Source organism: Anabas testudineus, chromosome 5 (assembly GCF_900324465.2).
Source record: "Anabas testudineus chromosome 5, fAnaTes1.2, whole genome shotgun sequence".
Classification (NCBI taxonomy): Eukaryota; Metazoa; Chordata; class Actinopteri; order Anabantiformes; family Anabantidae; genus Anabas; species Anabas testudineus.
Genome location: NC_046614.1, coordinates 23,186,812 through 23,214,030, shown reverse-complemented (window position 1 = coordinate 23,214,030; position 27,219 = coordinate 23,186,812). Strand labels below are relative to the sequence as shown.

Sequence of the window (27,219 nt, the reverse complement as noted above, 5' to 3'; positions counted from 1 at the left end):
ATGGAAGAAAAGCAATAAACAGCGCTGCCTTTCTGAACGAGTGTCCTAGCAGCAGCACCAAATCAGAAAACAATGCAGGGACACAAACTGTGGACAGGATAATGAATGTCCGTGCAACGTCCAGGACGCTGTACAGTCTCACTAAATGTACAAACAGTGTTTGACACAGTCAATTTCATTTAATGATACGATAATTAATTTGTAATCTTGTCATCATGTATCTCTCAAATAAGAGATGTCAGGCTGCATTAGCACTTGGAGTGATTCAAATGATGCAGGGATCAGCTATTATATGCACTTCAGATCAGATCAGCATCGATCCAGTGAAGGGAAAGGTGAAATAGCGCAACATCCATGTAAAGGACTGGTGTTAATGGACTGTGAGCAAGACAACTGTTTCACACAAGCTCTTACTTGTTGGTCTCTTACCTACAGGGATGAAAGTGTGATGACATTATATTTGGACCAAAGGATGCAGCCAGACAAAGACGGTACAATTCAAAGGTTTATTGTACAAGATGATACTTGAGTGATGATTCTGTCACAGAGGACAGCGATAACAAACAAAAAACTAACAATGCAACCTTTACCCAGCCTTTTTTCTCTGAACCAGTATTTTACCCCTTCTCCGCAGACCAACTCGCTGGCAGAGGCACACACTGAGACATCTACAAGATTCAGTGTTCTTTATGCACAGCTGTGTGTGGATACCGTCATTTATTATTTAAATCTTCAACAGGACACAGAGATTTTAAAGTAACTGAACCTGTGAGCTACCATCACATCAGAGAGCTGTTCCATCTGATCGATCTGAAGCTAAGCTGAAGCAGCTAAATGTAAATGGGTATCTACTGTATCTAAGTAGCATTGTCAAAACCCTCTGATGTTTAGCATAAGGGACACATGTGCACCCATTTCCTTGTTGTTTTTCTCATAGATTTGTTTTTACACCATTTTTTTCTACAAAAAAATGCAGCAAAGTAAATTACAGTGGAATATAGCGAGGCCACGGAAGTTTCCTGCACCTGATGATGTTCTGGTTTCTTCGGTCAAGTGCTCTCTGTGCATTTGCTTTCTGTGACAGAAACCCATTATGGATAAGGGAGTTACAGCAATTTAGGCTGCAACCCACTGCTAGCTATTTGGAGCAATATGAATTACAGCAGGGAGAAATGATAGCTGTGTGTGAGCATAGGCTGCTATCATCTCCTATATTAGTGAGGAGGAACAAAGGAAATGAAAGATGAGGAGGAGAATAGGAGATAAAGACAGACAAGACAAGAGGACAGGTGATAGAAACAGTCACATTTAAAAATGTGACTATATTAGGAAGGAAAGAAAAGGAAAGGTTGGAAGTCTGAGCAGAGAAAATGGAGCTGTTCATATTGAACCCCTTGGGGCTGAAGGGATGTTACTTTCAATTGGGTAAAAAACTATGAAGTAAAAGCTTTGCTTCAGATTCCTTTATCTGCCGGGATCCCTGATTTAAGTCCCCGTCAGTATTTCTGACAATTTTTAACAGCACAAAAACTTTGTTGCTGATTGCGTGACATAAACGGATGCAAAAATTAGTATGTTATTGAAGTGCCTGACGCAGTTCACCTGACAAGGACCTCTTGTTGTTTGTGTGAAATATGAGTCTAGTCTACTGGGAACAAATGCAGAATGAGTGTAATGCTGTTAACAGTTCCACAAAAAGTTGTGCAGATGATGTTGAGGATGTGGTGTTGAAGCCTGTCAGAATGTGTTTCCCCTTAGGTACCATAACATAAACCTTACCCACATCACGTGGGGGCGTGTTAGGAAAGTAGCTAGTCTTCATTTGGCTTGTTGACACTGAGAAACACAGCTTCTTCTAAATGGATTTCACAGTTGACCATAGGCACCGCTTCATTCAGAGTTTGGCCTTGTGTCATTTACTGATCAGTGGTTTACAGATGCGTCGTCTTACAGCTTCTCGTGTCTCCAGATCCTTTGACTTTTTGGTTATTTCTAGGTTTTCACAAACATATGACTCGTCTCACACTTCTGGATACAACTGTTTATTAGAAACTAGGCCCACACATGCTGCAGAATATGCACAGATCCCACTGTTAGACAGCAGTCCAGCAGCAGGTTAATAATATCAGTGCAAGTATCTGGGAATCAAGGACTGTTAGTGGTTCAGCAGCTCGTCTCTAAGGAGCCGCAGCAGACACACAGGCATTAACTGTCTCTTTGTAATGCTAATGTGCTCCAGCAATGTCAAAGCCAGACATGCAGAAATAGACCAAAAGACAGAAAAAGACAACAGTCAGAGGGCCAACACACTTTTAGAGATAGATACGCACACATTTTCATTTATAAAGTTATGAGGACCATCCTAGGTACGACGCTTTCCCTGACCCTAAACCACACAGCACACACACACACACACATGCAAAGACACACACAGCTCCGGGTTTGTCCAGAGCATGGGAGGTGTCTTCTTGTAATAACTAATGGCTCGTTATGCAGACTAATTAATATATCAGAGATCTAAGCCAGATCTGGTGGAGCGGCGCCGCACAGCAGTAGACAGTTTTTTTTTTTTGGCCCAGAGTATGACAGAATGAAAACTGACACCGACAGTGTGTCTCCATCGAACAGCGACTGCACTATTGATTCCACCATTCACAGCTATTGTAGTAAATGCCAACAGTTATCTTTTTGTATGCATTACACTCAGTTCTAGATTTGTATCCAATAGGAGACAAGTTTGGTTTGATCAATGATAATGTTGGTGGATGGGCTGCAATATAAATATCACTTTCAGGAAGAAATCAAGGGCCTCACTCCATCTATACGAGCATTAAAGAATGAATCTAATACGTGATCTCATTGTCTGGACTAACATGGTGGACTGTGAGACTGACGTCTCCATCCCTAAAGCCAGAATGTTGCTGTCTATGTTTGTATAGAGGTGTGTCCTCTTCTCATCTGACAACAGCGATATATCAAACGCCACATCACAACAGCTACATTTTTCCAGCTATCAAGATATTTGTGTAAAAACTGACACATCATTTATCTTACAGCTTGTTAGATAATGCACACTTTGAAAGCAAACAATGAGGAAGAGCACTGATCCAGAGGAAGGCTTTTCTGGCATGGGCTGCTCATTAAAACTGAGAGGTGGTGACCAATAAGCACTAGAACGAGAGGTTGCACGTGACTGTGGTAGCTGCACATGATGAATATATTAAAACCATATTTGACAGCAGCAATATTTTTCTGTGCAGGGGAGCTTGTTAGAGAATGAGTGGATCATTTATTACGCAGCTTGTTAGACTGGTTGTTGTTGCTATCTGGCATGCATGTGATCTGCATATATCCTGCATTAGGGTTGTATAATGTATACTGGGAGCCCCTGCAGTCATCCTCCCTTGTGGATTTGTCCTGTATCTGTACTGCATTACATTAGAGCAGCAGAAGAAACGAGTAATGGCTACGACAAAACTGCATAAAGACGATGACTTAGCAGTCTTTCTTAGTTTTCACTCATTTCCACCGGTTTTTAAAAAAATCCACTTGCCAGATGATTTAAATAGTTGTAATAAGACTGAAATATTGTTGAAGCTTTCCAGTTGATTAAAAGTGAGGGCTTCTATCCAGGAGATGTATCACATCTAGAGTATATACTTTATCCCACATTGTGTAAAGAAAGTTGAGCTGAGAAAGGCATTCTCTACCCCATCACAATTTAGCTCCATTATCTAATGAGTTTGGATATGACTGCACTGCTGCACTTACAGTAAGTCAGCTACAACACTGTGTCATCAAATATCTTCCACCATTACAAAATCATTTAATAGGTTGATTATGGCAGGGGAAGATGGGAAGTAAGTCATACATTTTGTCAACACTGCTTCGGAGATCACTGAATTAATCTCTATTTTAAGACTTCGACTTCCGACTAATTTCCCTTTCAATAACAACAGCACTAGGAAGAAAAGAGGTGAATGACAGATGAAAAAAGAGATGACAAAAGGAGGAAGTGCAAGAGAAAGAATTGTTGGGATACTATTGTATATTTCACTATGTGTGTTTGTGTGTCTCTGTCTGTAGCCGCAACCCAGTCTCCAGACAACAAGATGATGCCCGGCAATTATGCAAAGTCCTGGATATTGAAAGATTATGATTAATGAAGGTGTCACTATACTTCTAATAATTACACATCATAATTTAGATATGGCAATGTGATATGAGAATAATAAACATAACATGAAGCGCCCATGAAAAAGTAATTAATGGACAATTACCATTCATATGTAAAATAATCCATAATCTCCAGAAATCCCACAAGATGCATCTGAGTTCATCACAATCAGTGAAAAAAGGAAATGACAGATCTTCCATTTCATTGTACACATATGTATTCACCTACTTTTCACAGTGGAACAGGAATGAGAAAGAGAAAAGTGAGAGAAAGAAAGATTATATGTTGAGAAAATTGATGTTTGTGCTGTTGATGAAACACTTTAGTTTTAAGTTTTGCAGCTGTTTTACAAATCTATCCATCACATCATGAGGGACCAATAGAGAGTGAGCTGTGGCTGTGCAGGAGTACAGTATAAACACAAAAGAAAAGACAGACATGGCAGGACAGCCTAGAGTAGCAGAAAAATCTCTTTATAGCTGCTTGCTGACAAGGAAAATCATTGCTTTTACAAACTATGTAAGAAGAACATAAGGAGAGAGAAGAGATAAAGAGAGAAAGTTGGAAAATTAATGAAATCGTGCAAAGACATTATTAGAGCACTAAGCTGATGCTGTAAATGCAACAGAGGAATAAACACATTGCACAAATCGCTATATTAGCTGGTTCGATTATGTTTTGTACCTCAGTGGTGAGACACCATCGCTCACTTCAGTTCACCTATGGCAGGAAACAAGGACAAGCTGTTAGGTTTTCACTTCACAAACACATTTGAAAAAAGAGCTGTGCGTAGGTGCACTGATGTATTGTCAAGACAGAGGACGGCAGCTGACTGATCCTATTAGGTTTTTCTCTTGATAAACACACACGTGTGAACATACACCTGAAAAGCTAAACACACACACATGCACATGAAGAAATGAGTTGCACATTAGCAAATCTCTCTCTCTATCACACACTTTGCTGTGTGACTCAGCTGTGTCATATTCACAGTTGAACAGAGCGACGAGTGCAAAACTAAAGAACGCCTGTCAGGTTTATTTCTGTCTCCGGCTGGTTTTTGCCTGGGTGACGGCGTCGCTGTGAACAGAGCTTCACGCTCTGATCTGCTGCTGTCCCACTTCCCTGTCCCCTCTCTCTAAAAAAAAAATAATTATAGGTGATGATTTCTGCAGCCTCCATAACTTTTCGTAATAAACCTGTACAGAAAATAGCAAGCTGTGAAAATACACTTGTAGATGGGGTTGAAAAGAAATAAGATAAAATACCATGCAAATAGTTTTAGATACAAATCACGTCACTACTGAACCTTTCCCAAAACAAAGCTGGTTTTCTACCTTCCAGGAAAGAATTTCAATAAACGTGTTTGCTGCTTTTGTAGAATAATTTGCAGAATATTTAAAGGCGCCCTGTGAAGTTGCTGGTTGTTTCAACATTTCTAGGAATTGTGACCCAGTAATAAACAGTCTTGTTAATCTCAGACATTTGTATTTTTGCCCTGATCTGGCCCTTTATTTGCTGACATGTAGTGAAATGTGAGACCTCACAGTAACACACACGTGTGTGGATTTCTAAACCATGTACAATCACTTCACCTTAGCACACGTGGACACATCTAGGATAATAAAAGCAAACAATGCACTGGACCACAGTGTGTTTGAGTATTTAATCAGATCTGTGTGACTGTTTTAACAGTCACCAAGGTTTTCAGAGAAGCACAATACTCATGTCAACTCTGTCTCCTAAAAATGATGTTGCGGTGACAACATACCTATTGACTGGATTATGTTCAGAGGCAATGGGGTTTTTATTCTGAATAAATGAAGCACTCCTTTTATTAACAGCAGCAGAGACAACAGTGGTAACACAGCCTACAACTGTCACACCTAAGCCATTCATAGTCCAACAAAGGACTGTAGTTAATGTTAGGGAAAGATTGTGGTTACATTTTAGTAAACAAAGACTTTCAGCTGTGCAGATTTGTAAGGTGAAGATAGTGCAGGTGTAGTTTCATGCATTTCCACTAGGGGTCTACTGAAGAACTGTTTCCGGCAAATAAACTGCAACATGTCAATGGCAGGTAGTGAGGACTGGCCTTGGACTTGTGCTCATTGTATCTTTATTAAATGCCAAATGCTTTTTATTCAGATTTTGTTCCTGCTGATAATGCGCGGATAGACACTGCAGTGAATTGACGGACGAGGTGGACACAGTTAAATGACCATTTTTGGCCCCTTTTCTATCCTGTATCACTATTGCATCGCTACGACAACATAATTTAACAAACTACGCAGAAAAAAAGCTAAGTTTAGTGTGTTTACATGTTGTTTTTATTGCAAGCTAAAACTGTAACAGCTTAATCATTTGAGCCAGACTGAAGAGGACCCAGAGCCAGGGACAGTTTCTCTTTTCACCAGAATTGGATGAGAACACATTGTTCATCACTGTGGCTGCACAATGATGTCATCATCATAATGAGCATCCAGAGAAATGTTCTCCTCTCACACTGACTCCAATCTGTTTTCTCACAGTAGGACTTGGACAGCATATCCATGTGTATTTTTTGACCTGTTCAGGCTGTGTTTATGTGTTTGTTCCCTGTCCAAACGTGTATTTTATGAGGACCAGTCAGTAGTCAATCTACAGATTTGTAGACTTGAGGACACTTTTGTAAATATGTAATTTAGTTCTAGTTTCTTTAAAATGAATGAGCTAAACACCTACTGAAACAAATCAATGCAGAGGACAAAAACAACACACGAGAGGCCATAAGGAGACTGTTAGGCTCCTTGAATAAGTACTAGAAACAACCACAAATGTCAAAATTGTATCATATTTTCCACATTGTATTTCACTTAAAACTACTAAGTGCCAGCCACTTAAAGTTTGGCTGGCACTTGTACAACTGTACAATCTTCTCTTGCAATGGTTTAATAGGATTTAACTGGAGAAGAACTCCTAATACGGGCGCAATGCATTTTCATTCCTGGAAAGAATTAGATTTTTTGGTGTTTGACAGGGCTAAATAAAGTGTAGAATAGTCAGAGATGGTTTCCATATTTTCCAGTACTACGGGGGAATCTTGGGGAGGTAAAGACATAAATAACCAAGACAGAAGGTGTCTTAGAAATTCTTTTAATGAATTGTAAAGATAAACTCAAAACCTTGATAAAGCTGAATCAAGTCATATATGACGCCCCAAATTCTAATAGGGATGGGTTCCTGTTATTTTATAGTCAAAGCTATGAACGCAGTATGTCACTAAGGGCACCCACAAGTACAGAGGTGTAAATGTGTGTGAGCATGTGAGTGTCACAGGCTGTGCCGTCGCATCGGGTTTCTCATTCTGCCAAGACTGGCACTCTGCTTGGACAGAGGAACCAACCCGTAATGAGATCTCACTTCTGGCTCGCCTTCCTGCGGCGATGGCGTCAGCAGTCTCAGAAAAAGACATCCACCAATTAGACACAAATATTCAAATTATGAAAGCGAGAACCACGCACGAGAAAAATATAGAAAGTGTAATGTGTGAGTAAATATAGCAAGTTGTCCCGCAAGTAAAAAACTCTTGAAAGAGTCATCTCACTGTCTGTTGTTTGTGTGCTGTAAAATCCTATTTTCTGCCTTTCTTCCTGTTGAGATGAGGATTGGTGATGATGGCTACCACAGGTTTGCACAAGAGCAAACAAGTTGCACGAGGTGTTTAAAATGTGTAATGCACATGAAATTTATTGTCCTATATGAGCAAGACAAGTAACTCTATCACTGCTGGATAATACAGACAATGCTGTAATCAGGATTTTTAGATACTGATGTCATGCATCACATTTTCTCCAACTCGACTCACTGCCCACAGAAAATGTTGATCAGATACTGACTGTATTTTAGTTGTGCAGTGATTATAGTGTTTGTAGTTGTTTTACCCTCATGCATATCCCCTCACAGCAGAAACAGCTGTTTATTTTATTTTATTTTATTTTGTCCAAAAAGTAGTTAAAGTAAAAAAAGTAAAATCCAGAGTTAACAGTGTGACGTGCAGGGATCACAGATGTGTGTGCAATTCAACACAAAGGCTTTGAGTCCAGCTCATAAATCCTGTTTCCTACTCACTCAGTATGTTCACAACTTTTTATCATTAATTTCATGTAAACTCAATTACATCAGATCAATCAGTCAATCTCAGAAAACTGCAATTAATGCCAACTTCAAAGAATGATTGATCATTTTTAAGTTTGCTTTGATTTTGCTATAAAATCCCTGGTGTGTTCTGTAAAGCAACAGCCTGGTTATGTGAGATTAGCTGAGACCAGAGTCTAAAAAACATTAGAACAAAGATGTTATGTAATGTTTGGTAACCAGCTTAATCATTTGGGTTTCTAGCACAACTGAGATGTGCAAGAAGTGGATAATACTGTGACTGGGTAAAAACTGCCCCTCCGAGCTTTTTTTGTGTCTTTAAACAGTTTATTATTTATAGGTGACCGGTGTCTTCCTCAGCAGAGCCTGGAAATAATGGACAATTACAGAAAATGTGCACACACAATCCACAAAAGTTTACTGAAGAGGCTTAGTGCTGGAGCAGGAAATACATCCAACTATGTGCCATTGGTGTGTGAGCAATGTGTTGAAACTGGGGCAATGATAACAACACGTGAGTTTATAATACAGAGAGTATTGCATAAAGAGCCAGTGTAACTGTATAATCATATCCACTATTGGAACATCCAGCTTTACTTAGAGGAGCAAGAGCACACGAGACATCAGGACACCAGTATAGTTTTATAGCCTATTGAAGCACACAAATCACAAAACCAATTTAAAACATCTGTTTTCAGATTCATCAGCCATCAGGAAAACAAACAAGTGTTTGGAAACGACCAAAGTGCCTTTAAGAAAGTCAGAGCAGCAGCTGAAACTGCTCTTTACTGTAAGTGAGGAAAAGAAGAGCAGAGTCCACCACATGATTATTCAGCTGGTGACTCACGGTTCCCATACAGTATAAAAAGCACCTTTCCTCTGATTATGTCATGTATAAATACTTATATCATTACACACTGTGCTCACACCTTCCCCATGGTTTTCTACTGCTAGGCAGATCTATTTCTGCTCAAGCCTTGTCATGCTCAGCGGGTAATCAGAGCATGCACGTGAAGCAGCTGTTAGCACGGGGGAACCTGAAGCACACACACACCTATGCCAGGAACCTGAGCTGGTGACAGCGTGGCCTCCTGGTGGGTTATTTTAATCCACACTTACAAGATGTGTTCAGCTTTGTTTGGAGACATGTCAGACAGAGATAGAAAGGATTCTTAATTCTCACAAGTAGCACTGCACTCAACATTTGCTAATTACTATTTATTGTTTGGTTTATGGAGTAAATTAGTCATCTTTACATTAACTGAATTTTATGTACTGTATGATGGTGAAAGAACAAGGTTCAACTACTAAATGTCATGATATCATGGAGTGCTTTTACATTTCAAACTGAATCAACATGTTTCTGCTATGACACATTTTTCACATTAGGCTGACAGCAGCAATAACAAAGGTATGAATACTTATTAGAGAATTAGTATTATGTTTGAAAGTTGCTTTGGTGAAATGCCTTTTTTAATCCTTTTGAACTCCAATAACTGGATACTGCTAATTAATCATCTAATAAAAGTCTCCTGTCAATCTGTCAGTCAATCTACAATAACTCGGTGGGTTTAAATTCACTTTCTACTGTGATGATTCTAATGACACTAATTAGCTGCACCCAGACAAAGCTTACTCCCCAGTTTACAAGTTATGTATTAAGCCATATGGGAGTATATTGGATCACAGGGGAATACATAATGAAAAAAATTAACAGATTAATTAGTTAAAGAAAAGAAGGAAAGAAATATCATTTGTCAGACTAGTCATGTTTTCATGTTGGTTCAGGTGCAATTTTGTATTTTACTACTTAATACGGATGGGCAATCTGACAATCTTCTATAATTGACAGGCCTATCAATAAATTCAAGTAACCTTAATGTTAGTATTGCTCTTATCAAGTCTTCCTACAAGAGCGACCAAACAGGTTTGTCCCTTCTTTTACAACCTAAACAGTAGGAGTATCTCTTAAAACAACGTACCAGAACTTTGTCTTTGTCCAAACCATCTGTGTTTTCTAACACATCTGTCTGCTCCAACCTAATGCACACTTTCTTACTTTGCCTGCATCACCCAATTTTCTTTTTGCTAAATGTAGGAAACCCCCACCCCAGGGGAACATTGTATTCTGGGCAGGAAATTAAATGTACTCATTATATATATTTAGTGCAGCACATACTCAAAACAAGGAGAGATTGTTTCTTTGAAAAGCTGTTCACCAAATGGGATTTTTAGTCTGATCTAACCAAAGACAACCACAACTATGATACTGAATAGTAAAATCACAAACATGTAAAGTCAAACAATCAAGTCACAGCATCACAGAAATAAATAGAAAAATTAATGTAAAAGTAAGAGTAAAAAAAAAAAACATCACGTGTGTAAGTTGTATTTGAAGCCGTGGAGTCACTTAGAATATATTTAGCCCTGAATTCATTCTGTATATGAATCATATCCCAGGAATACACAGTCACATTCACAAATACACAGAGAGACTGAAATAGATACTAGCACACATGTATAGACATGCAGACAAACACTCCAGATGCATTGAATGTGACGTGACACACTATTTAGGAATCCACACGCCAACAGCATCCATGAGATCAAGAATAACTTCCCGTACCATAAAGGAAAGTTGTGCATCTGAATAACAACATCTACTGTAGACACAGACTGTCCCCCCATGTATAGTGAGCTGACTCAGAGCAAGGGCCTGTTTATGTTTGAGCATCTGTCATCTGCAAGGACAGAAACTTCAGAGCTAAAAACACTGGGCACCTGTTCCCCGGGTCCCACAGGGAGAAATTCCACTCCTCAATCACTGTGTGTGTGTGTGTGTGTGTGTGTGTGTGTCGACACTGGACTTTCCTGTCTCACATGGCCACTGTGCAACACTGCTTCCTTTATGACCACTATTTAAAGGCCGGTGTGGAGCCAGAGGAGCTTCAGCAGGTGATTTAAACCGAAGCCCTCGCTCTCTTCGCACTAGCAGTTCAGCCAATAACCAACTGATGATCTAGAAGATTCTGGATGTTCCAGTGAAGACCCATCCTGCCTATAAAGACTGAGGCGCTTGGACTTTTGTTCATTGTCATCTGAAACTAAACTTTGCAAATACGTTTTTTTTTTAAATTGAGGAATTTTTGGAAAAGAAGCTGAATACTTGCTGAAGCAAAAGCTATTTACATTCACTTGGACTTTTCTTAACTCAACATTTTCCAGAAGACAACCAGGACCTTTTAAGAGATCCAGTAAGGTTTTAAGACTTTAACATAACATTCAGAGCCTTTTGCGTTGATCTAACTTCCTATTTTTTGGAAGCATTTTCACAGATGCTAACCCTGTGAAGAGACACAACACACTCTGTGAGAACCTATTAGAATTTACATCCAAAGCAGAGGAAAGAACACAAGAAAAATAAAATCTCAACATCCCATCTGGTATCCACTCACGATGAGTAGAGGGGGAACTGCCACACTTTCACCACAAGAGCCTCAGGCTTTTAAACGAGCAGTGCGGAAAGTAAAATGTGCTGCAATGGTGGCCAACTTAGCCAAGAGCTGGCAGGGTTGGGCTAATGAACATGCAAACAAGCAGGATGCCATCCCCAGTGGCTGGATGCCTTCATCGGTTGTGGAGGAAGACAAAAAGGAACGCAGTCATGTGGTCAAACTTACTGTGACCCCACGTGTAATCAATGCAGATGACACAGATAACGGTGAGAGTAAGATCAGGACCTGTTCTGTCAACCACATGGTTCAGCCAAAACGCAGCAAATGCAGCAGTAACGATCTGGTTAGCGCCATCCGAGACAAGATGGAGTTGGGCCCTGACGAGAGCAAGCCATTCCTGGGCAATGAGTCACCAACACGACGGCGCCACATGAGGGCGCTGCAGAGCGCAGAAGGAGGTGGAGTGGTCCAAGACAGGAAACTGATGCTCCAGGAGAAAAAGCTGGGGTCGAGGAGTAGCAGTGTGGACACAGAGGACAGCGGGATAGGAGAGGAGGCAGGACTCAGCGACAACAGCGAGTCCAAATCTGAACAGAATGAGGTCCAGTCCAAGAAACACACCAACAGGCCAAAGGTAGAGTGGTTAATTAAAAAAGGAGAAGTGAATAGAAGTAGATAAAAAAACATTTTGAATTTGGATGAATTAATTTAACAATGTAAGAAATCAGCTGTTTAGAGAAAAAGCAGAGAAACAAAGAAGAGAGACAACTAGCTCATTGGCCAATGCATCATTATGAGGTGTAGACCTCTGTCAAACACAAACATTTATCATCAAGCTCTAACTTAATTAAGATACCGATACTTCTTCATCAGCAGCAGTGGCTCAGTGGTTGGTATGATCATGATCTGCTTTGGGAACTTCATGAGGCATAAACCAAAAGAAGACATGACTTATTACAATTAACATTTGAACCAGTATATGTCAATGTTAAACTCCAAATTTGTCCTCAAAGAGTACAAAATGATCAGTGAAAGCACAATGATGACAGCAAATGCCCAAAACTACCAAACCTCATCTTTTGTGATAGAGGTCATGTTTATTTCATGCCCCCACATATTTGAATGTTAGCAACAGGTCTAACAGATATGACCTAATATGACCCTGAAAATTGCCTTTAATTATTTTTTTATTAGGAGACACCTATGAACTGTCAGCATTCTCTATAGCCACAAAAAATATTTCCCTTGTCCCTGAATCAAACACACAGTGGAGAGCAAATGCTTTACAATAAAGCATAAATCTTCCCACACAAGTCAAACAGCATGAACACGAACATTTAGGCAGAAGTCACCTGGAGAAATCTGACTCCCTCATGGACACCAATCAACATAGCAGCTGCCTAACTCCAATCCTAAAATCCTCCTATAAAAGGCAAAGGACGTGCTGGGGTGGTTGCCCAAAACATTAAAACACGAGCTGGACTGCAGCGCAGTGGAATATAGGAACATAAATAAATAAATATAGTCACGCTGTGCAACACGCTCTCCGACCTGACCTTCAGCCAGTGAGAGGAAAATTAGGTGAAGGGGGAGAGGGTAGCAAAGGACATGATCGATACAGATAATATGAGGAACAGAAAGAGACACACTGATAATAATTTAGGAAATTAAAAAGCTTCAAGACATATGACAAACAGAGGGATGACAGTTTTTTAACTAATTTTATATGTTTAAGGATCCATGTATTGTCCTGGAGCAGTGTAGGGATATATAATTAACAAATGATGAAGGAGGTTGTAAAATTAACGCTGATCTTAGTATAATGGTTGAGGCTGTGTGAAATAACATATCCCCACAAAGTTATTAGTTTGGTTTCATAGTGCAACAGATTTCTTTGAATAATGGGATTTATACTTTAAAAATATGTTATTAACAAGTAAATGAACTACACCTCTGGTTTGAGAGTCTTCAAACAAACTGTTTCCCTCATGCGTCACATCCGATGTGCAGAGCATTAACACAAATTAAACAAGTTCTAAGCAGCAAAGATGGTGGCAGAGAATTAATAAAAAGGAATCAGGAGCATTATCACTTTAAGGGTTCACAGAGTTTCATGGAAGGTCCCTAAGTGACAAGTCTTCACATTTCATAGACCAAATACCAAAGAGATCTGTTGACACTGATCTGAAGGCTTGGCAAGCTGAGGAAAATACCGACGTAAGAGGAAGGAGAGGGGGGAGGAGAAGACATAAGGGGGGAAGGAGAAAACAGCGGGAGACCAAGCGAAAATAGGAGATTAAACAGGAAGGGCAAGAGGAGATTTTGATAAATGAGAGCATAGAAAAAGACAAGAGGAGGAGAGTGCAAGAGCGAAAACAAAATGAGAGAGAAGGTAAAGAGAACAAAGGAGAGATGAGAATGAATAAAGGGAGTTTCATGTTAAGATTTTAATTGTAGCACAACTAAGAGTCTGTAGAAGCATTTTGTGTAATATTTGAGTCCCAAGAAGCACAAAAAATGATCTTAGAGCAATTGTGATGTTTGAGCACGCTAGTCTCTAATATCCCATTAATAAACTATATATGTGTTAGAATAAAGATAAGGTCTTGCAAGGGATCAATTACACCAAGCAGGAAGAAGCTTATTTATAGGTAGACGATCATTTATCAGCATTAATATATAAGAAAATAAGTGGAGTCACTGCCAGTTTTAGCACATCGGAAATAGCAAATGTAACTTAGTCTTAACTGACAAAGAGCAACAAATGTTTGCAACATGATCCTGTGCAGTTTATGGTAAAGAAAGCTGGTATGTTTATGTTTAGAACCTCAGTAAAGCTGCTGGACTTGCAAAGATTAAAATAATGGCTCCGCTTGTGTACAGAAGACTGATGTTGCACCTTTTAGTGGATTTGTTTGTATGAAGGTTATCAGCTGGATTTGACCTGTTCCCTGACATTTGCTGTATCTCCAGATTAAAATTGCCACAATGGGCGATGTTAGAAGCCGCTGGCAGAAGTGGTCTCAGGAGCACATTGAGGGCCAGAAGCTCAACCCCTTCAGTGAGGAGTTTGACTATGAGTACGCCATGTCTCAGCGCCTCCGTAGGGGCGACTCTGGCTACGGTCGACCCAAAGACGGTTCAAAGACGGCCGAGAGGGGCGACAGGGCCCAGAAACACATATTCAGGGAGATGGAGGAGATGGTGTGGATTATCAGAGACATGGGCTTCAAGGATAAAGAGGGGAGGACCATCATCACCTTCGGCCGGCTTTTCGACCGCTACGTGAAGATCTCAGATAAGGTGGTGGGCATCCTGCTGCGCTGCCGCAAACACAAGATGCTGGACTTTGAGGGCGAGATGCTGTGGCAAGGACGGGACGATGATGTCATCATTACGTTAAGGGACTGAGTTCTCAAGTGTTTGGAGAAACCAAACACATTATATTCACATTAAATATCAATATATTTTTACCACTTACACGCACACACCAGACTTCCAGAGCTGTTCTTCTCATATAGCTGATTAATCAGGCAGTGAAGGGAAGCTATCTTTAGCATGGTAACCATGCTTGCCTTCCAAACTATGCCACATCCTAGAAGCTTCAGGAATCCACCACAATGTCAGTCATGTTGAAATGTTCTTCTCGGATTATGGCTGAGAAATCTCAGTTGATTTCACCTATTAACAGTTTGCTATTAACAGTTTGCTGAGGTTAATATGAGTGTTGCCTTTGTCAGATATAGCTGGGTTTGTTGGTCAAAGGGCAACATTTCAAGACAAAAACGATGCAACTAAAGTTTTTTTCCCTGTTGTGAACAACGTCCGAGTTTAAAGTTTTAAGTTACACCAAAACCAGCAACTCATGTTTTAAAAACTTTTATTTATTAAATGTATGAATAAATGTGATTTTAGCTTTACCTGTTTGTAAAATGTAAATTACATCCTCTTAACATCTAGGTGAGATTCAAGTTGCATGAATGAAACATAGAGGTGCTTAATAAATACATTTTGACATTTCTTTTCTTTCAAAGTGAAAGCATGTGTGTCTTCTCACAGAAGTACAATTTATTTACAGAAGTGTTACAGAAACTGTGTAAATGGTGTAGTGTGCACAAATTGCAATTACTGTAAATGTTTTGTTATGTCATGTTTTGTGTCAATGCTAAAAATCAAAATAGCATTGGGAGAATTTTATCATTTGTGTTATGTTTAGGATACAAACACGAGACACAATGATGTTAATAAAGGTTTACGTTCAAATTCTGCCATGTTGTTTTTTTAAATAATAAATTGGATTGTGTGGGATATTGCAACCCTGTCTCCAAAAATGCATTCCTACACAAATAAACTGCACTCACAGATACACTGATAAGGGTAGCCAGGCTTTGCTTGCTGGTTGACATTAACTAACTTGGTTAACTTGGCTTGTTATGGCGATTGGTGTCATGTTCACGTTGATGTAGCCAACAAGGCTGAACAGAAAGTCATTTTGAATGACTCTCATCTCTCATCATGGTCAGGAACTGAGCAGCAGATTTAATTGCAGTTTAGTCTCTAGTAAAATCATCACGTCTGCTCTCCTAGAAAACAGTGCTTAGGGTTTGGCTTTCATAAAATAAAGCCGCTATGCCAGGGTTTGCTTGGAACCAGACTGAGAAATTTTAAACTGGCCTTGATGCAGGTGTTTTGCACAAAATGTTGAAATTACAGCTTTCACACCAGCAAAATACAGCTAAACAAAACAAGGGTAAATGCACCACAGTTTGTTTTATCGGCACCAACGAATTAAGTCTGAAAGCACTCTTATTAAGACAAATAAAGGCATTGTCACAGTTCTACCTTTTGTTCATGTTTGAACCTCTTTCTGGGCATTGTCTTGTTTTAGCCTGAACCTGTCGTCACTTTCTTTTGCACCAAAGCAGGTGAAACTGATTCAGAATCACCTTTGTCTCCTATGTGCTCAGATTGATGTCCCTGACGTTTAACTGATTTGGCCTTTTTAAATTCCTTTAATGTGCAGTCGAGATCTTTTTTCCTTTTATTGTCTGAATTGTTGTAACATCTTTATTTACAGAGTTAGGGTTTTTAATTAGTGGGGGAGAAATCAAAGCTTTCTAAAGCACTGAATCAATATGAAGCAATTTGGTTAGAAATAGTTGCCAGTTAAAAAAAAGTCGACATCTTCAGACGAAAATCTTGATTGGGTGAAATGAGGCTGAGGCGAAGACGAATCAGTCTTTTTGCTGCTTTGTTTCACCTAATAATAATAATATTTTGTGTGGAGTTTACCTGCATTACCTGTAAATTTATTTAAATGTATGATTCAGTTTCCTATTAGTGTCACATTAATTTACCTGGGGCTACTTTCTTTGACTGACTGACTATATCATGTGTAAGTGGTATCTGTCATGATGCTGTATGTGTGTGTGTGCACACGTATGCTGCACACGTCTCAAGATGTTTTTTATTTAATCAACACATCCTTAATTCATGAAAGGAAAGATCATTTGGAATCAACTGTTCTGTTGGACACAGTAACACTGATCGTCATCGACAGTCTCTTACTGTATGTAGCAGATAAATATTTCATGATAAAACATTTACGATACAATTATGTACACAAGAGCAATAAAAGATGGAAGAATTTATAGGGTAACTTTTTTATATTTCCACCTGATCTTATTGCTTTAGTTTCTTGGCTGCGTCCGCTGTGTCCTCATTTACTGATGCCACCATTACAATGAAATATGGCCTAATCGCTCTGAAAAGTCTACAAGGTTGCAGACTTGCTAAAAATCCTTGGGGAAGTCTCCAAGTTCATTCCAGAGCACTTAAGTACTTGCCAGTGCTGTGCTGAGACAGTTTTACAGTAAGTCCTTATGGGCTACAGTGTGTGGCTCTCAGACCAGACACTGCTGGCAGATCACAGAGCTTTATCAGCATGGACCTCACCAGGGCGTGCCCTGGATAAGACAAGGGATGGAAAGGTGTGATGCAGAAGAATGGTAAAGGAAATTAAAAACCATGTGAAAGAGTTGGAGTGAATTTCTGCATAATGTGGGAATCGAACGAAGCAGAGGGAAACAGATTCAACAGTTTCAGTGTCAAAAAGAGGAGAGGGGTTCTCAGACGCTGGCAACCACTTGACGTTTGAGACAAGGCAACAGTCGTACATGTTACCTACATTTTGTTGCAGCAAATTTAATACACTTTTACAGTTTGGATACTTCCACACGAATGGCTTAAATCTGTCCCTTGGATAACAGGTAGAAGAGGAACATGGAGGTGGTGTTGAGAAGGAAGAAGAAAGCAGCTATAAGGAGACTGAGGAGTTACAATGGGATAAAGAGAGAATAGTTTGGGAAGAAAGCACCATCGAGTTGGAGAAAATAGGAAGGAGGTGATAAGGGAAAAGGACAGAGGAGACAAAAGTATAAGTAAATAAAAGAGTAGGAAGAAGAGAATGGAACTGAAGAACAGAAGTAATTGAATGTAGAAGACACAGTAGAGAATTAAAGACTATAAGGAAAGGAGACCACAAAGAAATGATAGAAGGAGACGGGTCAGAAGAATTAAAAATCAAAGGGGGCACTACATTCAGGCCGGGAGTCTGTGTCGAAGCTCAGCTCTTTCCTATTTGCTGTCAGTGATTTACTGAGCAGAAACACGCTGTTGTTTGAAATTACAATTTCCCTGTGGAGAAAAGAATTTCTGTCTCGATTTGCATTTGCACCATCTGAGAACCTCCTGCTGGTTCATCCAATTTTAGTGTGTGAATTTGTCTTTTTGTCTTTGTGCATGCGAGTCACGCCAGTGTGTGTGTGTGTGTGTGTGTGTGTGTGTGTGTGTGTGTGTGTTTGATGTGTCTTCACTGTGCACTGCGCATGTGCATGCAAGTCATGCCTTTGCCTGTGTGTGTGTGTGTGTGTGTGTGTCTGCCTAGTGTGACCTGCCTTCCTGTCACGCAATTGCTTTGTGTGTGTGTGAGTGAGAGAGAGACCTTAATACAAGCTGATCGGTTTGGTCGCCAGGGAGTCTGGACATCTGCCAGAGAGAGAGAGAGAGACAGAGGCAGAGAGAAATAGTGAGTGATGAATAGAGAAAGATAGAAGAAGCAGAGGACAGATTTTAGAAAAGGAGATAGAGGGAGAGAAAACAATGTGGGGTGTGTACAGACAGCAGGCTAATGCTTCACACTCCAGACTTCAAACCTCTGCTTCTTTCTGCAACTCATTCTGTCTTTATTGTGCTTTTCCTTTCCCTCTCCACGTCATTTTTCTGCTTTTACTTTCCTTCTCATCTGTCCCATAGGAGCTTTGCAGTGTGTTAAGGTTCAAGAAAGTTTTGGGCAAATGTATTTGTTGTCAACCTGCACTCGTTCCATCATGAATTATGTTTGCTACAAAAATGTAATCACAGTTCCAGTTTAGTTGCATACGAACCCAGTTCCACAAAGGAGACAGGGTTGTTAGAATTATACATTTCCTGGAGGGAACCGGATTCTTTATGACCCCTAGAAAAGTCTTTGAGGAGTCTGTAAATACCTTCAGAATCTGGAGTTACCTCTGTTACTTCAATGTACTGTATGTAATACATTAGAGACGAACGATGGGGATAACTGAAGTAATGACAACAATGATGTCAAAAGGTTTTTTTAGGACGACTAGTCACCACTTCTTCCTTTTTCTTTTAACATTTCAACATTTGACTTTCTCAATTGATGCATTATTTAGTCTGGTTTCTAATGTGTAAGTCTGCAGAGTTTATAGCCTTCAGTAATATGCAAAGTAAGTACACAGGCCTCACTGTTTAATGAAGATAAGATAATGTCACAATTATTTAGTTAAATCTAAACATATTCATGAATCAAACATATGAAAGTTGTGGTCTCTGTTGGCTCATACAGTAAATATGTGTGAATAATACCAAATGCTCCAATAAAAACAACCATTGATGCAGCAGATGATGAAGTTCAACTATTTTATTGACAGCTGGAATAGAATAACAATACACCAAATTGTGCATTTACTCAACAATATAACAGTTTGCCAAAGAATCTGCAAATATACTTGTGTATTAAATGACAGTGTGGTGAATAAAAATTAAAGTTACACAATTTTCTTACTCTTCTGATAACAATCAGGTCCTCAAGGCTGTAAAACCTGAGCAACAAATGGAAAGCAATGCAGATGGGCTTTTGCTGATTAATGATTTACTAACCTTATCTTATGCAAACATTAGTTTAAATTTGAAATGGGAGTTTGAAATCCTGAAATGTGTTTAACCAAATGAAGGTGTGGTTGATGCTTTACGTTGAGCAAATCTTTCCTGCATGAAGTCTTAAAAGTGAGGACCACTTCACATCAGCATTGCTTCCAAAGGTTGCCCACGTCACACATTCCTGACAGCATGAGGAGACCTGCAACATATCCCAAAACCAAAACATCACCTTCATATGCAGTAGTAGTTAAGGGGCCTTAGGAAAATGTCATGTTTGGTAATGTGTCAAATGTCCTGAAAAGGCCTCAAATTATGGTTTAGTGGTGGGAATTTAAGGCTGTGAATGCTGCATATGCAATGGCTTTATATCACTGGAAAAATAAACATTTTGCCCAAACTGTGTCAACACCACTGAATGACTACCAACTTGAGACTGACGTGTGAATTCACAAAGAAAAGTGAATGGTTCATTCGGAACAGTGTTGAGAAACGCAAGTTACAAACCTTCATGGCACTTTAATTCTGACTGGGGTCGGCCAACCAAAAAATTTATTCACTCACGGTAATGAGGGATGCTTTGGTTGAGAGGATCTACCAGATGCCATGTGGGGGGAAACTCGTGAAGATTGGTATGAGGAGGGGCTATGCTGGGGAAAAAACAGTCGAGCTGCTGCCTCTGCAGAACAGCAGACTGGAGGAGATGTGTTGCTTTTGGGATCCACCAGCCACTGTTTTGGAACAGCCACAGAGGAGCTGCAGCTCCCCTTTCATCCTCCCACTCCTCCACCTCTTCCCCCACAGAGAACATGATATGATATGTATCTAAGAATGTACATACTGTCACTCTAAAAGAGAAAAAAGAAAGAGACACAAGTAGTGCTCTCCTTCCTTCTAATAAGTAAAATCATGTCCTTAAGAGGAAACAGATATTGACGATTTAAGCTCAGAAGGGTTTTTAAAGAACTTCAAAGGGAACTCTACCCGGATTCACTTTTAGGTTGGTCTTCTGCAAAAACAGACATTAGCAAATCTGCCATCCTGAAACTAATGTGAATCATCAAGGAGTCATAGAGACTTCGACCCTGTTTCCACTGTTTGGTGGTTTTGGTCTTTCTTTGCAGTGGAGGGTTCACTGTTCTTCACATTTTCTCTAACTGCCTCACAGTTTTAGAGGTGGACTCAAGCTAAATTGTCAAGAAGGTCAAGTTAGGTGAAACAATGGAAGGGGAGTTGTTGTTTGTGTCTCTAACCAACTATCTTCAAACTGAAGAAACTACTTGGATGAATAGCAAAAAGCTTCGACCTATCAAGAAGGAAGTCCAGTTGCCATGACTCAACTTCTATATAACTTCAAGAACATGTTCCAAACCACTTCATGTTCTTATCTTTTCAGTCAGAACAATCAAATGGAGAGTCTGGCTGGCTTTTATCATGGTAACCACAGCCAGGACTTTAGGTCATGTGGAGCACACTGATCTATGCACAATTTGTCAGTGAATGTAAGAGGTCCAGTACTTTTTGGTCCTTTCAACTCTTTTCATTCCAAAATTGAGTCAGTAAAAGAAAAATGTCTGGTTTTGCAGAATGACAACCTAAAAGGCAGCAAGGGCGCAAAGGGACCACAGAAGATCTTCAGTACAACTCTTACAGATGACTGGGTTGGTTTTTTTGTTTGTGTTTGTTTTGTTTTTCCAGTTTAATCTGATCAATTGAAACCATGAAATACTAGAATGTGCATTGAAGCACTGATGAGCAAACAATAGCATGAGTTTAAAAATTAATTATTGTCAAGAAATCACTCAGAAAGTTTGAAGATCTACGCTGCAAAAATGTTTTTTTTGTTTGTTTGTTTGTTTTTTTTTGCTCAGTTTGTTCACTTAAGCCCACATCAAGGAGTGGGGAGAACACACAACTAGTGGTCAGTATATCAGAAAGTCATTAAGAACATATGCAAAGATTCTAATTTCCAAGGATGACACTTAAATTACTTTACTGTAAGTAATGGGTTGAAAATGGTGACACTGTAAAACTTTTTTTTGCGTCGTTTTGATTACTTTATGTGACAATTCTTAGTCCTTAGCCCTGACAAAATGTATATCGGTGTGTTTAAGGCCTCTACTTACATTACAATTGATAGTAGTACATAATTAACATCCATGTGGCAGACACAATCAGAGTATGGGGGAATGCAAAAATGTACAATTTTTGGTGCTGAACATGTTCAACTATAACATCTAAATTATTCATTAGTTAATTTATTTCTCTTCAAAGTTACAAAATGTCACAATCAAACTGGTGACCAAGAAAGTTTTGATGAGCAAAGTTACACAATCAGTTTGACAAACAAACATTAATTACTCTTAATCTTGCTAGCGTTGTTGGCATAGATTTTCATTCTCTCTTAAACAATTAGAGGACAAAATGTTTTCTCAAGGGTCGGCTGTATATACCTTTACACCAAATTCACATTGTTACTCCACTGTCTCCACCTGTAGCCATCATAGAAACCCCATCGTGCACTGCACGCGCGCCACGGCACTGATACTGCTACTGCCATAATGAGGCTGCACTGCAATGCAACTCTTAGGAAAACATTAACATTGTTTAGAAAAAAGGTCTCTTGCACTGAATGGGCAGCAGCTGCAGATTAGATGTAGACGTATGGAAGCTTCTATGATGGATACCACTGCAACTTTACATTTCTCGACAACTCTCAGTAAGATGTATCTGCACTAAAAGTAGATTATTGTCAAACAGTATTCCTTTTGTTTCAGCTGCAGAGTCCCTGCTGTTACTCACGAAGCTGTTTCTTTAGACCATAATGCTCTCTGCTTTATTAGTTGCTGAAATGCCAACTGTGTAAACTTTCCTCCTTCATTGGTCCTCAGTGGGGATTTAGCCCACAGAATACAGAATGTTGAAATTTTGGCACAGAAGAACACAGACAGAAACACATTCCTTGGGTCATTTGAAGAGGAGTTGAATGATATTTATATATTTATATATGTATGTATCTATGATTTATACAATTTTTGGCTCCAATATACAAATCTTACAGGGCAGTTGTATTCAAATACTTGTAAGTCAATGTTAATTTCGATGATCCCACAATTTAAAATTTAAATAGTTTAAATCTTAACATTTAAACTATTTTATCCTAACAGACTACATAATGCTCTCTGTGCAAGAAGGTACAGGAAAAAAAAACATGAATGCCCTGCAGTGAACTGACAGACTGAACAAGTGGTTTTCAGGGCATTTTAAAAACCACTAGCTAAGTTTGTCCATTTCCACAGTTTGTGTTGATCAACAACAACAACAAGAAAAAACAACTGCATTGACTGAATGTTTCTTTAATTATTGCTTTACAGAATGTAGCTAAGGTTTTTCTTTTCGGACACATACAGTAGTAATATCCCTGCAATGCTGCTACTGGCAAAGTTGGACACTTTTGCAAAGTTTTTACGAATAAAATTACTCCAAATTGTACAGCGTAATGAGAATCTTATCTGATTAGAAAAATTAAATCTTGTTCTGAAATCTTGCCTCAAAGTAAAACAGAAAGCAAATTTTCATTTGCAAAAGAAATTGATATTTTTCAAATTTTTTTAATTGTTATTGCAGATTTCAGTTCGTGTCTGTAAAAGAAAAAGTGCTGAACGTGAAAATCAGTCACCTTGGTAAAAATATGAATTCATTTGCTACATATGAATGTTTTTATTATTATTATTATTGATGCTGGATTTCAACCCAACATACCATATTGAATTTCTCCTCTCTCTGTGTAGCTCATAGCTCATGCTTATAATCTTATCAAGTTGTTTTCTAATTAATTAGACGATTTAATCAATCATGCGGATGCTACCAGCTAATGCTACAATCTTACGGTAACTAGCAAGGTTATCCCTTCCCTCCCTCAGAGTTATAACATGAATCAGCAAACTTACTAAAGATTAAATTTGGCTCACTCCAAAAGACACTAACAACCATAATATGTACACACAAAAAAGACATTAAGTATCATAAAGTGCCCAAATGAAATACATATACTTCAGTTCTTTAATAAACTATAAATCTCTCTGCAGTGTGCACATTGTGTTCCCTTTAAAGTCATCCTATTTTTGTGTCCTTTTTTTAAATCTGTGGAACCTGATGTCAGACAGATCTTTTGTTTGGATGATGCAAAGTACATTTCATGCTTACTTCCTCTTGCTTTCCTTTTCCTGCCTTGCTTCCACCCTCCACACTGAGTCGTAGCATGGCTAATCACCAGGTGCCTTGGCCGTCTGTGGATTAGGGTTGTAATTTAGGATAAAAGGGACGCCTCTCTGCACAGCCTGAATACGGCTGTCAGATGTTGTGAGTGGTTGTTTCTGGTCCTCCCTCTCAATGGCACATGCCTTAAGTTAATTGAAGAAGAGAAAGGAAAAGACACTTGCTGGTAGAAATTGGCACAGTAGAAACTGTTATTCTGTGAGTATTAGCCAAAGCTTTAAAAAAAAAGAGAGAGAGAGAAAGGATGAATCCCAACAATCTACTTCTAGATAGCAAAAGATCATTCCAAACTATAATTAAACTGGTATACACAGCAAGTTTTCAGCCCTACGCTGTCAGCCAGGCTACTGTCCTCAATGCTTTTGGGAACATCTGTTTTTTTGCATTATCATCATGTGTTAGAGCCGCAGCACAGGTACAATACTGCCCCCTTCACTTGTGGAAGTGCACTACCAAGTGGCATTTATTCCAACTTCTCAGACGTCACTTTCACCTGGCAGGTTGTCGGCAGTTGAATCTGGAGTTGATTGTATCCTGATAAACTGCATTTAGATGCCACATGCATTTATTAGTTACTTGCTTTGAGTTCAGATTTCATGCATGTATAAAATCCAATTTAGATCTGTGTCTGCCATGTTTCCACTTTGGGATGGTTGCTTAATGGCTACAAGGAGGGTTCCAGGTGACACAAATGCTTTTATACTTGTATCCCTACTAGCTAAAACTGAAGAGGTTCAGGTGATCAGTTATCAGACCGTGTATTTTGAGTGCCTATTCACCTGCTCCTCTAAGCTGAAATTTAGATGCAATCCATTGGATTACTGATTAGAAAAAACACACAAGGCTGCATATTTTTATTCCTACCGAACACAACATGAGCTGATTTGACTGATAAGCACCTTGCATAAAAGATGACAAAATAATCTATAAAATCAGCTAATGTTGTGATTAAAAGCAATAAAAATGTACAGGCTCTTAAAGTAATAGCACATCTTTTGGGAACTCAGAATCTGCCTTCACATCCTTTAAATCCACCCAGGAACTTATAGCTGACATTGCAGGTAACTGTAATGTATTACAGTACTAACTGGTAGGATAGAAACCAGCTTTGGATCCCCAAGATCCGGTAGATCAGGTCTAGATCCTTCCAGTGAAAGTGAAATTCATTCATGTCTACTCCATTCACATATACATAGTACCAGATTAACTAAACACTGATGGGACATATGAGTGACACAAAAATATCTCATCATCTCATGAGTGCTGAAAGACAAAAAGTCAACTTAGTTTCATTCCTTGGAAATCCTCTTTAGTCCTGCTGTGCACAGATCCTTTCATTTTCAACCTACTGTCCCCATGCACCTGCAAAACGGGAGGCTGATGTCTCAAACAATCTGAGGACAGTGTCACTTTCTCTCTGGACGTATGGATAGACATTTAACACACAGGAGCTGTCGAACGCCTTAATAAAGACACAGAAAGACAACAAGCAGAATGGAAATCGAATGTAGGCTGTGAGGAAGGCGCAGAACTAAAGCAAAGCTGAGCCCGCAGTGCATTGTGGTCCCAATAGGATGTGATCAGTGTCGGCAACCGAGACCCGCTTTGAAGTATCCTCATTAAGCAGGCTTTTGTTTTTTTCATCAAAGAGATCTGAAGAGAGCAAAACTTTCTTGTGAGTCTGAGGGGCGGTCGGTTGCAACAACAAAAGAAATGTGCTTCCTGTAAGTCCCAGGAAACAGTCTGATACAGTATCAAAAGAATTACAGTGCATTTCCAGTGAGTGCCGGAATCATGTACTGGTTTATAAAGTAATTTCCCAATCAGGGAAGTGATTCATTCCCCAAGGTGGTTGGACCTGTCAAAGTGCCCTTGAGTAAGATGCTTAACACCTACCTGCTCCAGGGACAGTATGGCCTGGCTGACCTGGGTGCAGGGCTACAGGGTATATAAAAATGTGTCTTAGGACTTGAGCAATGAAATCTTAGTGGCAACAAAACTTAAATATTTTTGTGTGAGTCTTAGGATCGCTCACAGCAGGGTCCGATGGTGCTCTCCAGGGACATCTGAGACGAGTGGCGGATGAGTGGTGCCATTGTTGGGTCCACCATGGAGGAGGTAGGGAAGAGCTTGTACCACCCAATCACCATCGTGCTGAGGTCCAGCTCCTCCAAGAGGATTCGAGCTACACCCATGAAGCATTTGCGATCCATCCGTCCATAATTTCCCCAAACAATCACCTACAGAACAGAGTGGTGGGATAGAAATTAGGAAGGTAGAAAAAATACTTAAAGACAGTTTCAAAAGGTTTCATGTCCTGCAACCTGGTTTAGTTTAGGGTGTTAATTCACTTCGTTAAGATTTGAGGTTTGCTCAGTATTGTCTAAAGCATCTATGATCTTCACCCTTACCCTAACTAAGTGATGAGATCTCTATTGCTTAAACTGTTTTGATATTGCAGGAACAAGACAAAGAGCCTCCAGTCATGATAATGACTCTGTGAGATAGTGGTTTATATGTGCAGAGATAATGTTAGCATGTTAATGTTTATCTGCTATAAGGTTTACCATGTTTACCATGTTAGTCTGCTGCATTAACATTTACTAACTAGCATAACTTGCAGCCACACCTGATGCTGATCATCAGATTTGCAGGTATTTTGTTGTAAACTAAGGTGTTTGATCAGATGGTGGCGCTAGATGAACATTTCATCATCCGGAGAACATAAAGTTCTGTACCAAATGTTAGGGTTAAGACAGTTTCCAAGTGGTATACCAACCAAGCAACAGACTCACATTGCCATCTCTAAAATGATGGCAATAAAGAACATAATGTTTATGTTGAATGTCTTTGATTTATTGACGTTGGTCTTTGATTTCTGTTAGCACAGTTTGATGTACCATTTCCCTCACTGTTCCCAGCTCACAAAACAGAATTCAATTTGTGTCAGGG

General features: G+C 39.4%; 2 protein-coding genes across 4 annotated transcripts in view; one reads left to right on the top strand and one right to left on the bottom strand.

Annotated features, from left to right (window-relative positions):
* The first annotated feature begins 11,393 nt into the window (after window positions 1-11,393).
* abraa (actin binding Rho activating protein a) lies at window positions 11,394-15,180 on the top strand. The gene is made up of 2 exons (XM_026349306.1): window positions 11,394-12,403; window positions 14,743-15,180. Exons 1-2 carry the CDS (start codon window positions 11,771-11,773, stop codon window positions 15,178-15,180), a joined length of 1,071 nt encoding a protein of 356 aa, XP_026205091.1. The 5' UTR covers window positions 11,394-11,770.
* Window positions 15,181-23,114: 7,934 nt separating this feature from the next.
* The window catches only part of rims4 (regulating synaptic membrane exocytosis 4), a 35,676-nt gene continuing 31,571 nt past the window's right edge, over window positions 23,115-27,219 (bottom strand). The window contains exons 6-8 of one of the 3 annotated variants that reach the window (XM_026347034.1): window positions 26,303-26,507; window positions 26,164-26,205; window positions 23,115-25,920 (exon numbers count right to left, since the gene is read on the bottom strand). In XM_026347034.1, the coding sequence (XP_026202819.1) occupies window positions 25,799-25,920; window positions 26,164-26,205; window positions 26,303-26,507 (369 nt within the window). In that variant the 3' untranslated portion in view covers window positions 23,115-25,798. Of the gene's footprint in view, window positions 26,508-27,219 lie in introns of all 3 variants that reach the window. The other 2 variants (XM_026347035.1, XM_026347036.1) reach the window with 2 other exon arrangements.